This window comes from Carassius gibelio, chromosome B5 (genome assembly GCF_023724105.1).
Source record: "Carassius gibelio isolate Cgi1373 ecotype wild population from Czech Republic chromosome B5, carGib1.2-hapl.c, whole genome shotgun sequence".
NCBI lineage: Eukaryota > Metazoa > Chordata > Actinopteri > Cypriniformes > Cyprinidae > Carassius > Carassius gibelio.
In genome coordinates this window covers 22,641,909-22,659,750 of record NC_068400.1, presented here as the reverse complement: position 1 = coordinate 22,659,750, position 17,842 = coordinate 22,641,909, and the positions used below count along the sequence as shown (strand labels likewise).

The window sequence follows — 17,842 nt, the reverse complement described above, 5'->3', positions numbered from 1 at the left end:
GTTGCTTGTGGTTCTCCCCCTCAAGAAACTTTTCACATGATGAACACGTGTATACATTTGCACATTTTCTATTCATTAATGTACCGTACAGTAGAATACAACTAAACAACAACAAAATATTCTGCCCCAGCATCACATCTTTAGTCTGGGCCAGACCAGGGAATCTCATCCACATCACAGGCTATACTGGCCCTAGCCAGTAGCCATATACTGGCCTCTTGCATGACTGATCCGCCCCTGTCATCCATCAGCTGTAATGTCTAGTCATTCTTCTTCCATTCCATCGTCTTCAAAAATAGAAGTACTGACAATTGCAACTGTAACATCCTATTTACAAAATAGAAGCAGACAGAAACTATCTTTGTATGTAAAGCAATATGATGCAAGCGTTGTTACAGAGTACAGCTCTCAAAAGTTACAGTAGAGTACACTAAGGCCTACATGTTTTCCTCCCTTAAGGTTCTCATGACCAAGGCGACTGGGAAGCTACTTACTGTAAGTTTGGCTGGACTCATCTCCGAGCCTCCCTCATAGTCATACCATGGACAAGGACATGGTCAGCTAGTGGCACAAATTTAATCTGAGTCTCCTTGTCCCACATCCTCCCCCTCCTCCTCCTATTCCTCCATCTGTTGAAGGTTCTGATTGGTGTGTGATAAATTTTGACTCAGTGTTTCCACTTGGGTACTCTTCCACTCTGAACTCTGAACTCTGAACTCTAAACTGTGCAGACTTGAGTGAACAATATTAAATACTAGTGTTTTCTAAATGACCACATGGCGTAAGCACTGAGAAATGTAGAGATTTGTGAGTTTTGCAGTAACAGTTTTAAATGAATAATTCAAGTGTATTTTCAGTGATGAAAACCTGCTGTTCACAGACATGACAGAGTCTTTGTCTAAGTGTTTTCACTCACTGTATTTAATTTTAACATGATTCACACATCTTAAAATATAAACTGATTTGGCAATTTGGAAAGTGTCCATTGAGGAAATGAGATGATGACATTTTTTGGGGGTTTTTGTTTTTGAAGCTCAATAGTTCTCTAAGCAGTTCTTGGAGGTTATTACTCATTCGTTATGGTAATCTATGAAAAGTAGCAATGTAAGCACTATCTAGTTATAGATTCTAGGTTGGGAAAGACCAAAGCAGTGAGGTATCCCAATCTGCCCATTTGTTTTCTTAATTCACCTGTTTCCATAGTTATGAAGCTACTCATCTGCCACATTAAATCAGGAGAAGACTTTATAAATGCAGGAAGACTGTGTTTTTAATGACCCTTGATAACCTTCTAAAATCAAGTCACATGAAAAAGGGAAAAAAAGGGAAATGAGACAAAATAAGACAAACCGTCTTTTAACCACTAAAGAATTGGGTGTGTGTTTATGTATGGGGGTATGTCTAGTGTGAGTGAAGAAATGTCATGAAGGAATCATGCAGACCACGGGTCTTTCTCAAATTTCTTCATTTCTTCCACATTTGATAGGACTTCAATAATGACTCAGAACCAGAATGTTTACATTATATTATCTTGTTAATGTGGTAACACGCCTACTATTGAAAACTGTCACTATCACAAGGAATCTTATGAGGTTTCCATGAATAACAGTATTATTATTATTATTATTTATTTAATTTTTTTTTTTTTTTCATTAATTTGCCTTGTATCTTACCTGAAAAGCTGAACATAACTTGAAATGACTTCAAATTTACAAACAACCAAGTAGTTTGTAGTTACATTATGGTAATACATTTTAATAAAATATTAACTACAGTGAAAGATTGATGTCTGTAGTGTAGTTTAGGTGATATTTAAACTCATCCCCTTGTGAGGGACCCTCTTCCAAAAATATAAACGCAGCAATATATTTTGACTTTCTACTTAAAAGGTAAAGAACATTCTGTGAAAATGTAACCTTGATATCTTTAATATTGGCAGATCAAGGCTATGTCAAAAATTTAAATCATGTTGAAATTAATGGTTGAAATCAAACATTGATACTAGTTATCTCATAATAAGAGTTTGAGACTTTAGCCTGGATTTCACAAACAGGGTCACAAATATTCTGTTTTTATATAGTTACTGTACTGAAGCCAGTTAAAAAAGACTTTGTATTAAATATTTTCTTTCTAGCTACTATTAGAGTTATGGTAAATATATAGACCAGAATAATATTTATGCAGCACTTTTTACACTAAATATCAGTCCAGAAAAGTTGCAGAACTTGCATTTTGCATTTTGTGGTGTATAGTGTGTGGTTATGTAAGTCATCACAATTCTTCCAAAATCCCTTGTAAAACCGACTAGCTTTAGAAACTTTAGAAACTAAATATAACTATATAACTTTATAATATAACTGTCACTAGGAACAGAAATGTGAAAATGATTATGAAGCTTTTATAAAATGACTTCAGAAGCAGTGTGGTGTTTCATCAACATAAGAGTCATTTCTATTTCCAACTAGCAATACTCAGTGACTTATAACTTATAACTCATAAGTCACTGAGTATTGCTAGTTGGAAACAGACATGACTCTTATGTTGATGAAACACCACAGTTATAAGTTATAACTACAAAACAATTTGGTGATAAAAAAAAAGAGGAATAAGCCATAAAATGTCATGGCCACTTGAAAAAGAGTTTTTTTTTTTTACATTTGCTTGCTTCTCTTTTTCAGCAAATAAGGACATCTAAAGACAAAGATTTGAACATAAGAAACTGCTCATAGAGAATGTCTGCATTAACTGTAAGCCAACAATGACATAAACTATGAAAAACTATGTATGTGTTGAAATACAGTAGACCTTGGACCATATTCACAAAACATTTTATCTTACAAATAAGTTCTCCTAAATAGCAGTAAAAGTTTTTAGCTAAGAGTTTTTTAACTATGCACACAGGGATTGGCTGTTTGTCTCTGTCAGAGATTTATTCATAGAAATATTGTAGAGTGCATTATGTTTCTATATTCAAATAAAGGCTTAAAAAAGTAAATTTCCACATTCAAATAAAAGATTTTAAAATGCAGGATAAGTGTCACTAATTTAACAAGTATGTGTTCAGCTTATTGTCAGCCTCTTATATGTATGCTTTTCATAATTAGTGAATATGCATATAAACAGCCTTTTAATTAACTGAGTAGAATAATCATGGCTGATAGTAATACATGCAAATGTAAAAACAAACAAACAACAACAACAACAAGAAACAAACAAACTGGATGCTAGAACAGTGGTTACTTCATGCCCAACTGGTTAATGAAAATTTGGAGTTGGCAAAACTTCAGAAAATACTTTTTTAAAAGGTCGATATTATGAAATGTTTCTAAAATGTTTATGTTTCGAGGCAGATTGCAGCAACAGCCATTTTAGGATAGTCTTGGTTTTAGTGACTTAGGAGTCCTCTTCACTACTCCTAACATGGGAGTTGGTTTTAGAGCTAAAACGCTTTGTGAAATACTCTTAGAGCAAAAATGTAGGAATTTAGGCGTGACTATTTTCCGTCATATACATTAATTAAAATATGTACCATTGTGTATTCTGCTAAATAGTGTCTAGATACATTCTTTATCATCCAAATTATGTTTAATCATCACACATAAATAAATGTAAATACATTTACTGTAAAATGTTAAACACATAACGAGTTTCCTATCTGTATTTCATCATCAGGTTTAGATGACCAGGAGTGAAAAAGGAAGTGCTTGAGTGGTCGCCCCTCCCACTGTCATAGTCTATAATAACTCCATAAACCACAGGTGATCATAACAGCAAAGCAGACTCTCTTTTAGCCCTTCACTCCGTGTTCAGACCTCTGTTGTGCAGGATGGCTCAATCTTATGTGCGACTCGTGGAACTCTTAGGCTTTGAGAAAAGATTCTTCCCCAGCCAGCACTATGTGAGTAAGCTGCTCCAAAATTGTGAAGTACAGAAAACAAGTTAAGTGTTTTGGAGGTTATCCTTTTAGCTATAAGATATAGTAAAATGGTTTCTTTTTTATTCCTTGTACTAAAGGTGTACATGCTCCTGGTTAAATGGAGTGATCAGTCTGAAAAGCTGGTGTACAGGCGCTATCCAGAAGTCCACACATTTCATGTAAGACTCGTTTTCTGTTCTCTACAATTGAAAGTGCAGTAGAGTTGCATTTCCCTTTCGCTGTCTGTTTTCATTTGATTTCATCGCTGCACGAATTTCCTGTATTTCTAGTCATGCTATGTCATATTTATTTCAAATAATTTTTTTGTAACCTATAATCAGTTCTTTTTTATTTTTGCAGAAAACTTTGAAGGAAATGTTTCCTATTGAGGCAGGAGACATTGATGCAAAGGACAGAATCATTCCCAATTTACCAGGTAAAGGCTTTTGTGATTAAAGCACAGATCTTCAGCTCATTTTTAGAAAGGACAAAATGACATATCATAAATGATTTACTAAGTTCTACAGACTTACGGCAATCAATAAATGTGGACCATAATGTGATAGTTTCATTTTTTCAGAAAATACAGAAATAAGATTTGATTCTCAATATTCCTATGAAAAGAGGAAACACCTGCTTAATGTCAAGCATATCAGATATATCCGTTTATTTATTTATAGGTCATGAAAGGTGCCTCATCACATCATTTTAAAACAGGTCTATTTGCATGTCATGCATTGAACTGTCTTTCTGTTTTTTCTTTGAGTATGAGTTTCAGTTCAGTTTTATGGAGGTTAAACTGTATTTTCTTTGGAACTTCCAGTGCTTTCAGGCAAGATAGCGCTATTGTAACCATGAGGTGAAAAGAGTGTGTGCAACTTGACCACACCACAGTGTTGAATTTCTCACACTGTAACATTGATTTGTGACTCAGTTTCCAGTAATGGTAGCTTATATAACATACAAAATATAATATAATATATAATATACAAGATTTGTGTCTTATGCAGTGTACCCTAAATACCCATTTAAATGGCAAAATAAGTGTTAGAATCAGTAAGGCAAAAGAGTTTGTTCAACACGACCATACCATAGAGTTGCCTGTGTTAAGACAACATAAGTGAAACATTCCATCTGATGATCTGTGATTCAATCTCTCCCAGCTCCTAAATGGCTCGACAATCAGAAAACCACAGAGACGAGGCAGGTGACTCTCGCCGAATACTTTCGTTCTCTTCTCAACTTGCCTCCGAAGATCTCCCGCTGTCAAATTGTACGTGACTTCTTTAAAATGCGGCCTGAAGATGAAACTCCACCAGCACCACATCCGTAAGTCTGTCAGGTTAAAGTTAGCTGGAGCTGTGGCTTAGTGGTTATTTACATGCTCTTACGCTTTAAGCCATAGTGGTTATGACTGTACATGATGTTCACTGATAATGTCCCTACTATAAATAAAATATCAAAACTTTTACCTTTCTATAGATACAAAAGAAATGAGACATTCATTATGTCCACAAACAGAGCACGGAGCAACACCACATCAGGTAAGATCAAATTCTACTTTTGATATATATATATATATATATATATATATATATATATATATATATATATATATATATATATATATATATATATATATATATATATATATATATATATATATATATATATATATGCCTTGTGCCATTTCCCGTAAGGTTATATAGCTCTGGTTCTTTTTGCAGAGATCACAGGGCCTATCATGCTTGAGAGCTACAGAGTGATCGCAGACTACAGCAAGAGCTCAAAGTATGAGCTCTCGCTAAAGATGGGAGACATGGTGGACATTGTGGAAAAAAGCCCAAATGGTGAGCAAGATGTCAGATATGGCTGTACTTATATATGATTTTTTATGAGCAATTTTTATCCAAAATACAATGACATTTTAATTGTAAATGATATACTATAATACAATCAGTATATACATTACTTTATATAAAGACATTTATATTTTTATACTTATATAATCAGCAAGAACAAAATTAATTTCATCAAAAGTGACAGTAAGAATATTTATACAAAATGTTTGCTATATATATATATATATATATATATATATATATATATAAAAAATTTTTTTTTTTTGTTGTTGTTTTTTTGCCACAAAAAAGCAGAACACTTTTCAACATTGATTTTGAATAAAAAAAAGTTTTTATATATGTCATTACAGTAATATATTTCACTTCAAAATATAATACTATTTATTTATTATTATATACTATATTTTTAATCAAATAATTACCTTCAAAAATTAACAAATCTTATACCAACGCCAATCTTGTGACAGTAGTGTATACTATATAATATATGTGTTAAATGACTTGGATGAAATACTCACGTAGCTCTCTTCACACATTTTCACAGATTAGTCAAGGGAAAAGCAGATCTGAATTGTGATCTGATGTTTACAGGCTGGTGGTTTTGTCAGTGTGAGTCCAGGAGAGGCTGGGTGCCAGCTTCATATTTAGAGCCTCCAGAAGGAGCAGATGAATCAGAGGAACCAGAGCCTAATTATGCAGGTTAGTGTGTTTTGCCATGTTTACTGCCACTGATATGAGACCCAAAACACTATTTTGGGAGTGAATAAATCATGCTGTTTGTACTGTACTGATGATATTTACCCACAACAGGAGAACTCTACAGAACCACTAAAGGGTATAAAGCCGTTGAAGAGGATGAGCTGACTCTCGAGGCAGGAGAGACGATCGAGGTCATCCATAAACTTCTTGACGGGTGGTGGGTGGTCAGGTATGAGTCAGCCTCTCTAAATTCAACTTGCTGGTGTTTTGAAACAATCGAAATGCTTGCAGTCATTTGATGATGAGTCATAACTGAATCAGATTCCCAAATGTCTTATACAGGAAAGGAGAAGAGACAGGTTTCTACCCATCTATGTTCCTGTTCAGGACGGGAGAGAGGAAAAAGGTGGATGCTGAGAAGTATGTGGTCATAAGAGCAACACCACCACCCAGAAGGTAGAGCAATACGTCTTTGGTTGGTTGGTCATAATTTACAAAATATCAGATTAAAACTTTAATTTGTATTTTATTTTGGCCAACAGGTCTACCATACGCAATGCCAACAGCATCCATCCTAAGGGACTTCAGCGAATCAGTCAGGACACCTATCGGAGACAGAGTCGACGGTTCTTACAGCAGAGAGGAAGACTAAACTCCCAATCCAGGAATGTGACACCATCACCACTGCAGGAGAGGAAGACAAACAGAGGTGTGCATTCTCCATAAAGAAACATACTGCCTCATAGTGGGATATAGCAGACAGATAATAAAAAAAAAGATAATTATGCAAATATTTTTCTTCTTTATTATATTTTTTTGCTTATATGTGACCGATAATAAATCTAGCAATGATAATTGTGTACTGATTGCAGGTTTTACATTAATTCTAGAATTACATTTACATAATTATTTCCTCACATAGTAACTGTCCCATCCGTCTCTTTATGTGGTTCTAACATTAATACATTGCCTGCCAAATATGTAGCTCTGGCTGACAAAGGTTTTGAAAAGATCAGTTTTACAGACCAGGATACTTTTGTTATTATTTTTTGCCTAAAATGCATTCTGTTTGTGTTTATGTAGAGAACATCGTAAAATCAGGCTCTCCTCAAGCAGAAGATCTGAATAAAAGTGTTCCAGTCATTCCTCCTCGGCCCAGTCCTCAGCTCATTCTGGAGCGCTGCACTGAGAACACATGCAAGAGAATCAGCTTCCATGAGGACAACTGAAGTGATGAAGCGTTTCATCTTGACTCGAATCTGTGTAACAAAATAATCACAGGCATTCAGATGCTTGTTTATACAGAACTTGTTATAAGCTATGTGTTAGAGATTTTATTCGTGTAACATTTATGTCAATCAGCTATATTCCAGTATGCATTTTTATATTTTGCTGTGCTTGTTACTATTCTTGGTGTTTTTGTAAACAGTGACAAATAAGTAAATAAATAATAGTTTTTAAATCAAATGCATGGTGATATGATGTCAAGAAGAAGGTGCTCGGAGATGGTCAGTTGGCCTACATGATTAACATATTTATGTGCTATAACTTCCTATTAAAAGTTAGCCTACGATATGCCTATTACCAAAGGTCCTGTCCAAAAACCCTCAGCAGTGCCATGGATCGTTTGGTACTTTGTGGCAATGTACTTAAGCTAAACTTTTCTTTGTGTACAGGAACAAAATGAATGAAAAACAGAATTGAAAACATAGGCCACGTCCGTCCCCTATATCGGTTACTTCGACGATTACTAGTGTGTGTGTGTGTGTGTGTGTGTGTGTTTGTATACAAGAGGAGGCACAGTGGAAAGGGAAAAAACAGCAGAGAAGAGACTATTTTAACCAGATTAAGAAAAGGACCAAGTAAGTAGTAAATAGTACGCTTTAAATGACAGGAAACACCCAATGGGACTTTGTGATCATTGTCATATACCTGGAAGTGTATTAAAGAACTTAATTTACTGGAATGCAGTTGGGACGGACACGGAATTAAATATTTGATTTGTGTTTTTGACTAAAACGGGAATATTATAAAGAATATGAAAAAAACAAGATGCTGTGCATGCAGTAACTAGCTCTGGATCAGACGATGGCGGTAACGCAACACTAAAGGATGCAAGCTGCCGTTAAAACCAAAAGAAGAAGTAGTAGTTTGTACCCAAGGGGCAAGGAACTCGACCGGAAGTTGAAGTCGGGTGGGGGCTGCCATCTTTTAGCAGAACTTCACTTGCGTTAGCATTCCCATTGACTCCCATTCATTTTGGCGTCACTTTGACAGCGAATAACTTTACATCTGAGGCGTTTAAAGACTCTGTTTGTCCATTATTTATTTCTAAAGATACACGACAATGTATAAAGGGCTCCATTACCTTCTATGTTACATTATGACCCCGTATAAACAGTTTTTGTAAAAAATAGGCTAACGATTGCGTCATAACCACTCGGCTCTCTGTCGCATTACCGTACAGACAGGAGGAGAAGCTCGCAGGCAATTAACTTAATATGGCGTACTGGCGTTACATTTTAAAATACTATACAAAATACTTAATCAGAATACTTACTCCTGCTCACTCACGACAAAGAACTCCCCGCTCAAGCCGTCTCTGTAAGATTAACGATGGCAGTTTGCACGCACAGCCACTTAGAAGATTTACATCTGTCAGACAGGTTGCTGACGTCGTCAAGCTTCGTTTGAGTCTGCGCGTCAGAAACGGAAGTGCTAAAAAACGCTAAAACTGGGCTTCATTTGTCTCAATTGAGTTCCAATGGGGTCGCTGTGTCCATTTCTTTTACTGTCTATGGTTTGTACGTCATGCGTCAGACATCGTACGTCACAGTTCATACGGTGAGCTGTCATGGCTGCCTCCGTAGAAAACATGTCTGAGCGGCATAAAACACAAAGCAGACGAATTTAATATTATATTACTGTGTAGGTTTCATTTCAGCCGTCGAGCCAGTTTGGAGAGTCGCAGATATGCTCATGCGTTAATTATATTATGTGATATAAAGTATTGGAAGCGGTGTGGCAAATAAATTCTAGAGGATTTTTCGATCATTGAGTGTGAGTATTTTTGAATTCACCTCCAAACAAAACAAGAGTACAGAATGCTTTAGTATCATATAGTAGCACAATGAACTTTACATGTTTCATATACATATATTAATTTACCATTGTGTTTACAAGGTGCACCATGATACCTCAGACCAAAAGTCATGTGAATATTACTTTGTAAATTTGATTACCATATATATGTATTTATTGTTTTTACATGCTTCTCCAAGGTACGTAAGAGAATACCAGATATAAACTACCATGATGAATGCTACCGTGCATAAATAAAAAAAAATAATAATTTAAAATCATGCTTATGCCATATTTCATGTTAGTATTGGATTAATTTCATGAAAATTCAGCATTGGAATAAAGTATTTCAGAGTTTATGTCGGAATTTTGTGTTTTATGCAGGTGACTGTCATAATGGCATTAGTCAGCCTTCGCTCCTGTGGCCGTCGTGGTTTTCAGCTGGGTCTCCGTGCATATGCCACTCGATCAGTTAGCACCCAAAGAAAGCGTGAGCAGCAAGATGACACCCCCGTGTTCCAGTATGTGGGGCAGCACAGGAAGCCCCAAGGGAAGGTGTTTGTGTGGGGCTTCAGCTACACTGGAGCTTTAGGGATCCCTAGCTTTGTAGTGCCAGACAGTGGAAGAAAAAAGCCCAGGAAGTACCAGCTCACACCTTACCGCCTGGATACTGAACAGAAGGTGATGTTCTACCCTAACTTAAACAAAGAAAGTACCACAAAATGCGAGAAATGTGATAAATATTTTAAACACTGCCGTTCAAAAGTTTAGGGTTGTTAATATTTATTTATTGTTTTGAAGAAGTCTTATATATTTGCATTTTTTTTTTGTTAGAAATACAATAAAAATAGCATTATTATGAAATATTATTACAAAGCTGCTACAAATATTCAGCAGCCATTGCTCCAGTCTTTAGTGAAGTATTGCTTAATATGTTTGCAGGAACCTTGATGTGTGTTATAGAATTCTTTAATGAATAGAAAGTTCAAAGAGACATTTTAGATATTTGAAATCTTTTGTATCATTATAAATGTTTTTACTGCCACTCTTGATCAATAGAATATGACCTGGCCAAAAAAAATGCCTTTTTTTATGGTCGTATATGTTATGTTTGCATTTTGGTAGATTTCCTCAGCAGCCTGTGGATATGGCTTCACCCTATTGGCATCTAATAGCAGAGATCTGACCAAATTGTGGGGCATGGGCCTTAACAAAGACTCCCAGCTGGGCTTTCAGCGTACTCAACATGACCGACGTAAGAAACCCCAAAATACCATTGCACTCTACTGTCAGTTACTCAAGTGCCCATGGTAAAGCATTTCCAACAGTGGTTTGAAATAACTACCACAAAATAATTGCAAGGTACTTTAAAAAAACACTAGCAGTTTCGTGACAGGTTTTTGTTGGGGAAGTAGGGTTGTTACAGTACCATTTTTTCTTCTCTGTTCTTCTCTGATGGTAGCTAATGTGAAAATGTTCTTCAGCACTTCCTTTTGAACATGCCATGGGAAGATTCATGTAGTGGCTGTTAATGATCCATTCAGTTCCTCTTTAAAGGAATGAGCTGCAAACCGAATCTGCTAATTAACAAGCAAGATTTTCGCCAAGAACATTCCTAAATCAGCTGCTTTGTCTTGTGTTTGCAGATAAGAGTTACGACTATGTCCTGGAAGCGTCTCCGGTGTCTCTTCCGCTGGTGAACCCTCAGGAGACACGAGTGCTGCAGGTCTCATGTGGACGTGCTCACTCACTAGTGCTCACAGACTCTGAGGGAGGTCAGCAAACACTATAACCTCTCTGCCATGTATTGTCATTATAGAGCACCTTTCTGTAGCGCGAGGTGTTCTCAGTTGTATTTATAGGTGCTCGGATTCTATAGAAAGTAAATCAATTTCAAATGCTGTAGTGCGATGAGTCCTTCATGTCTCTCTTTCTCTCTCATTAGTTTTCAGCATGGGTAATAATGCTTATGGGCAGTGTGGGAGGAAGATTGTGGAGGATGAAGTGTACAGGTTTGTCCTTCAGCAGTATTTTTCACCAAAGGACTTACCAAAGCATGATGGGGAAATGCTGTTTTTGTGGGTTTATGATTTGAGCAGTAACATTAGAGACACTATCAACTCAAATACTAACCATTTTATCCAAGAAGAGCATGATATGCACTCAGGTTTCATTATTTGCTAATAATCTTTTAGCATAAAGCTTAAGCTGCTTTTATTGAAATGTTATTAGTAATCCTTTTCTTCTGTTTCCTGCAGTGGCAGTCATGTTGTTCACAAGATTGAGGGCTTTGACAGTCGAGTCACCCAGGTATGTGATGATGACCTACTGTACTTTAGCATTATAAAGTATATTGATGGATTCATAGTTGATGGTAAATGCAACAATATCAACATCTAAATACATTTCTTACAGACCTAGCATTCTTAGTAGTTCTAATAATTCCTAATCTAGTTTTCTACTCGAATTCTTTTGATGGAAACTCACAGTTATAAAATTTGAAGTCCTCGTGTCTTTTCAACCCAAAATCTAAATAATTAATCACCCTATAAAAACGTGGGGGTTATATTCAAACACAATTAAGCAGTTTCAACTAGATAATAAATGTTTCTTGAATAGCAAGGCAGCATATTAAAATGATTTCTGATGCATCATGTGACACTGAAGAATAAGTAATAGTTGCTAAAAAAATATAGCTTTGCCATCATAGAAAAAAATAAAACAATGTTAAATATATTATTAAATTAGAAAACACCTTTTTTATAATGTATTTTATTAATGTGGCATTTATGTACATGAGACTCTTCTTTCAGAAACTTTTGAATGGCAGTATTAAATAGTATTTTACATAAAGACTATAAAAACTGATTTATGGACCATTAAGATTTCTGTGCATTGTGACTCCTACTCAGATATTGAAAATAGAAATGTGATCATTATTATAAAAAACATAAATGGTATAAAAATTGTAAAGTACATTTGTCAAAAAACATTTGATAGTATACCATATCATACATTTAGTGTAACATTTATTGATTTATTATTTTCTTTAGGAAAATGAACATGATGACTTACGAGTTGATTACATGAATTTCCTAGCATTAGGATAATGAGAATTTGATGTTAAATGTGTTTAGTTCCTCAAAGTGGTGGTTGATTGCGATTTTCACATTTTTAACGTTAGTAAGTTTGTAATGTTGCTGTTTGAGAATAAACTATATCTGCAAAGTTGCAGTGCTGAAAGTTCAATGCAAACGGAGATATCATCTTTTAAAATTCTGGCCATTTAATGTCTACAAAAACAGCTGGTAAGGGACTACAACGAGCTTCTTCCCGGATCTGTTACGTCACAAACCCAGATAAACCCCGACCCCGGGAACACGCAACAAAGGGGGCCAGGCCATGTTCTGCTGCTTTAGAGAAGAGGAAGAGAAAACTAGGGGTGCACGTAAAAATCTGTGCACATGAATCACGATTCCGTCTTCTAACGATTCTAATGGATTCTAATTTCTCAAGTTTAAAACCAGTGTTCTAAAGCAGCGGTTCTCAATCCTGTTCCTCGCGCAGCCCTGTCTGCATCTCTCTTTCTCATTCAGATTGTCAGATCAGCTCCAACAAACTGTTCATTTATACACTTATTTTCACAAAGCAATGAGAAGCGTTATACATGGATGCACGTATGGTTGCTGTGCTGTATTAAAGCTTTAATCAGAATAAAACCATATATTAAAAGCTATATATTTCATTTGTCCTGCTCCTCTTGTCCTGTAGGTGGCTTGTGGGCAGGATCACAGTCTGTTTCTCACAGACAGAGGCTCGGTGTATGCCTGTGGGTGGGGTGCAGATGGACAAACAGGTTAGTTTCACCATCCATCTGTCATTGTCTCTTTTCTTTTAGACCTTCTTTTTGTTCCACTCCATTATGGAACCCTCCTCTAGGCATTTTCCCAAAATTGTATCCAGACAACAGTCGGTGACTCACGGCTCTTACTTGTACACTTCAGACCATGTGACCCTTCCCTCAGGATTAATGTCTCTGGTATGTATTTTTTAAGGCCTGGGCCATCAAAACAAGGCCTCCTGTCCGGTACCTGTCGGAGGAGATCTGGCTGGGGTCAAAGTTCAGCAGGTGGCCACATATGGAGACTGTAGTTTGGCCGTGTCCACAGACGGGCAGGTTTTTGGTTGGGGAAACTCGGAGTACCTGCAGCTTGCCTCTGTCACTGAGGCCACACAGGTAAAGAGCACAACTGGCAAACAGATACCAGTGATTGTTCACCGTCACAGAAGTAACACTTAAGGAGTTTCATATGTAAAGTATAGTCAAAGTGCAACAATGACAGGCTGAGCAGCTCATTTGCAAAGTCTGATTGTCAGATTAGCTCTCCACGGCTGCTGGCCCTGAGGGGTGTGGGTCGAGTCAGACAGGCGGCATGTGGAGGAACACAGGTTGCTGTGCTGAACGGTAAGATTACACTCTTATTCAGGCAAGCAACTCTTCAGTTTGCTGGAACAATTCAGTGCACTTAAAAAAAAAGACCTAAAATACTATGGTACTCTCTGAAGTACAATGTAAATTGTTCCTGAATATGGTAAATAGCACAATTAATATTTTATGTTAAGTACTTTGACTAAACAAAAATGATAAATGTTGCCATAGCAACTAGCTAAACTAATACAAGTTAATATTTTATTTCAATTGATGAAAATGTTTAGTTCTGATTGTAGTTAAAATATTTTCAAGGGGATAAGCATAAACCTGGTTTATTTTAGCTTTTAATTTTTAAGTTTAGTTTATATAATGTACAAAATAATATCAATACAGTAATATGAGGTTATATATTCAAACCTAGTGTTAACACTTGATACCATAAACAATCATTGTACTTTAGTGCTTTACCAACTGTGTGTGTATACAGGTCCTTCTAAAAAAATTTGCATATTGTGAAAAAGTTCATTATTTTCCATAATGTAATGATAAAAATTAAACTTTCATATTTTAGATTCATTGCACACCAACTGAAATATTTCAGGTCTTTTATTGTTTTAATACTGATGATTTTGGCATACAGCTCATGAAAACCCAAAATTCCTATCTCAAAAAATTAGGATATTTCATCTGACCAATAAAAGAAAAGTGTTCTTAATACAAAAAAAAGTCAACCTTCAAATAATTATGTTCAGTTATGCACTCAATACTTGGTCGGGAATCCTTTTGCAGAAATGACTGCTTCAGTGCGGCGTGGCATGGAGGCAATCAGCCTGTGGCACTGCTGAGGTGTTATGGAGGCCCAGGGTGCTTCGATAGCGGCCTTAAGCTCATCCACAGTGTTGGGTCTTGCGTCTCTCAACTTTCTCTTCACAATATCCCACAGATTCTCTATGGGGTTCAGGTCAGGAGAGTTGGCAGGCCAATTGAGCACAGTAATACCATGGTCAGTAAACCATTTACCAGTGGTTTTGGCACTGTGAGCAGGTGCCAGGTCCTGCTGAAAAATGAAATCTTCATCTCCATAAAGCTTTTCAGCAGATGGAAGCATGAAGTGCTCCAAAATCTCCTGATAGCTAGCTGCATTGACCCTGCCCTTGATAAAACACAGTGGACCAACACCAGCAGCTGACATGCCACCCCAGACCATCACTGACTATGGGTACTTGACACTGGACTTCAGGCATTTTGGCATTTCCTTCTCCCCAGTCTTCCTCCAGACTCTGGCACCGAGTCTGATTTCCGAATGACATGCAAAATTTGCTTTCATCTAAAAAAAGTACTTTGGACCACTGAGCCACAGTCGAGTGCTGCTTCTCTGTAGCTCATTTCCTGCACACGCCTGTGCACGGTGGCTCTGGATGTTTCTACTCCAGACTCAGTCCACTGCTTCGCAGGTCCCCCAAGGTCTGGAATCGGTCCTTCTCCACAATCTTCCTCAGGGTCCGGTCACCTCTTCTCGTTGTGCAGCGTTTTTTGCCACACTTTTTCCTTCCCACAGACTTCCCACTGAGGTGCCTTGATACAGCACTCTGGGAACAGAAATTCAGAAATTTCTTTGTGTGTCAATGATGGCCTTCTGGACAGCAGTCAGGTCGGCAGTCTTACCCATGATTGCGGTTTTGAGTAATGAACCAGGCTGGGAGTTTTTAAAAGCCTCAGGAATCTTTTGCAGGTGTTTAGAGTTAATTAGTTGATTCAGATGATTAGGTTAATAGCTCGTTTAGAGAACCTTTTCATGATATGCTAATTTTTTGAGATAGGAATTTTAGGTTTTCATGAGCTGTATGCCAAAATCATCAGTATTAAAGCAATAAAAGACCTGATATATTTCAGTTGGTGTGCAATGAATCTAAAATATATGAAAGTTACATTTTTATCATTACATTATGGAAAATAATGAACTTTTTCACAATATGCAAATTTTTTGAGAAGGACCTGTGTGTGTGTGTGTGTGTGTGTGTGTGTGTGTGTGTGTGTATATATATATATATATGAATTAATATTTTATATGCATATTTTATAGATGAAGTGGTTACATGGTTTGTCATCATAATTGAAAATGCTCAATGGATTTTAATATTTGAATGCACAATTGTTGAACCTGCTGTACTGGACAGTGTTGAAAATCGTAAATTGTTGCTTTGAATGATCTTTTCTTTGCAATGCTTATGTAACAAATTAAATAACTCAATCTCTGTAGAGGAAGGAGAAGTGTTTGTTTGGGGTTTTGGAATCCTGGGAAAAGGCCCGAAACTTTCCGAGTCTGCTATCCCAGAAAGAGTGCCAGCCACGTTTTTTGGGAGGTCAGAGTTCAACCCTACAGTGAAGGTCTCGTCCATCCGCTGTGGACTCAATCACTTTGCAGCTATCACAGGTAATCTACAGTCAAAGAGTTATTGACTATGATTATTATTATGAGGTTCTCCTGAAGTGATTTTAAATGTGCTCTCATGCAGGATACTGTTAATGTTCTTTCTCCTAAAAACACCTGCTACAAATGCTTGCATAACCATGGGGGTATTAAATCCAGTCTGGTCCCTGGCTAACATCCACGTAAATAGAAGGCTGAGTTATTTGCTCCATGAATATTGTTTTCAGATCGAGGTGAGCTGTTTGTTTGGGGTAAGAATGTGAGAGGATGTCTCGGCATTGGAAAACACGATGACCAGTATTTTCCATGGAGGGTAAGAAACCAAAAACATTGCATTCTTTCTTTTAACACGAGAAACTGTAGATTGCAGAGCTTGGGCTGCCAGTTGAATTTTTGACCAAAATTATTGCATAAAATACTGTTTAATTATTCTGATGAATCAAAGCTAATCACAAAGGTCAAAATTTACTTAGAAAAGCTCCCAATGAACATACTTTCAACTCATTGCATGAGGTGAAAACACTGAATAGACAAAAAATGTATACTTTTTGTTAATTGTAGTAAATTAACAGAACTATATGCAGTATAGTTAGTTGTTAATCTTTTTTTTTTTAATGCTAATGCTCGTCATTTGCTCATTTGTTTTAGGTGACCGTGCCAGGCCATGTGACGGATGTTGCATGTGGTGTTGACCACATGGTAGCGCTGGTCAGATCAATCATATGAGACTGTCAAGGCAAATTCGTACTATTATTTCAGGCACTTCAGCGAACACCATCAGAATGCCACGTTTCATTATTTCTCCAGAACCTTTGGACTTGTTACAGGCCCTCACTCAGGAGTCTTCCTGTCTCTGCATCAAGCCTTTAAGGCTGTACTTAAGGTAACAAGGAAATGTGACACCTCCTCTGCTGTTGACAGTGCTGACCTCAAAAATAGACATGAGTCTAACTGCTAAATAACTCAAGACCTCTTAATGAGTCTTATGTTGGCTGCTTGGACATTCTGGAAGTTTGCTCTAAATAATAAATTGTCAGCACCTGAGGTGGACACCGTGTTCAAACTGTTTTAATATCTGCTTGTCTTGTTTAAAATCACACTGAATGGAAAACAATTTATATAAAAACTGTACATTTACGTGAAAAGTATATTTAAATTAAAATGCATATGGCTTTACGGTGCCGTGAGAGGTTTTTGGCAAAGCACTTCCCATCTTTTTAAAACTGCTACAATTTGAGTAATTAATTATCTATCAATGCATTTGTTATTACTGGATAAGAAACAACCTATATGTGACCCTGGACTACAAAAAGTCTTAAGTTATGGCAGTATATTTGTAGCAATAGCCAACAAAATGTCAAAATTATTTTTATGCCAAAAACCATTAGGATATTAAGATCATGTTCCATGAAAAAAATTTG

The 17,842-nt window shown here is 36.6% G+C and overlaps 2 protein-coding genes across 2 annotated transcripts; both read left to right on the top strand.

Moving 5' to 3' along the window:
• Positions 1-3,733: 3,733 nt before the first annotated feature.
• Positions 3,734-7,944, top strand: LOC127957269 (neutrophil cytosolic factor 1-like). Its single transcript, XM_052555738.1, has 11 exons — positions 3,734-3,898; positions 4,015-4,095; positions 4,277-4,352; positions 5,080-5,245; positions 5,399-5,460; positions 5,644-5,766; positions 6,370-6,477; positions 6,589-6,706; positions 6,820-6,933; positions 7,020-7,186; positions 7,561-7,944. The coding sequence occupies exons 1-11, from the start codon at positions 3,827-3,829 to the stop codon at positions 7,704-7,706; spliced, it is 1,233 nt and encodes a 410-aa protein (XP_052411698.1). The 5' UTR covers positions 3,734-3,826; the 3' UTR covers positions 7,707-7,944.
• Positions 7,945-9,334: 1,390 nt separating this feature from the next.
• rcc1l (RCC1 like) lies at positions 9,335-17,597 on the top strand. Its single transcript, XM_052555737.1, has 12 exons — positions 9,335-9,537; positions 9,943-10,239; positions 10,684-10,813; positions 11,205-11,333; positions 11,504-11,570; positions 11,817-11,868; positions 13,330-13,414; positions 13,614-13,795; positions 13,936-14,023; positions 16,251-16,424; positions 16,649-16,734; positions 17,070-17,597. The coding sequence occupies exons 2-12, from the start codon at positions 9,955-9,957 to the stop codon at positions 17,145-17,147; spliced, it is 1,356 nt and encodes a 451-aa protein (XP_052411697.1). The 5' UTR covers positions 9,335-9,537; positions 9,943-9,954; the 3' UTR covers positions 17,148-17,597.
• The last annotated feature ends 245 nt before the right edge of the window (positions 17,598-17,842 follow it).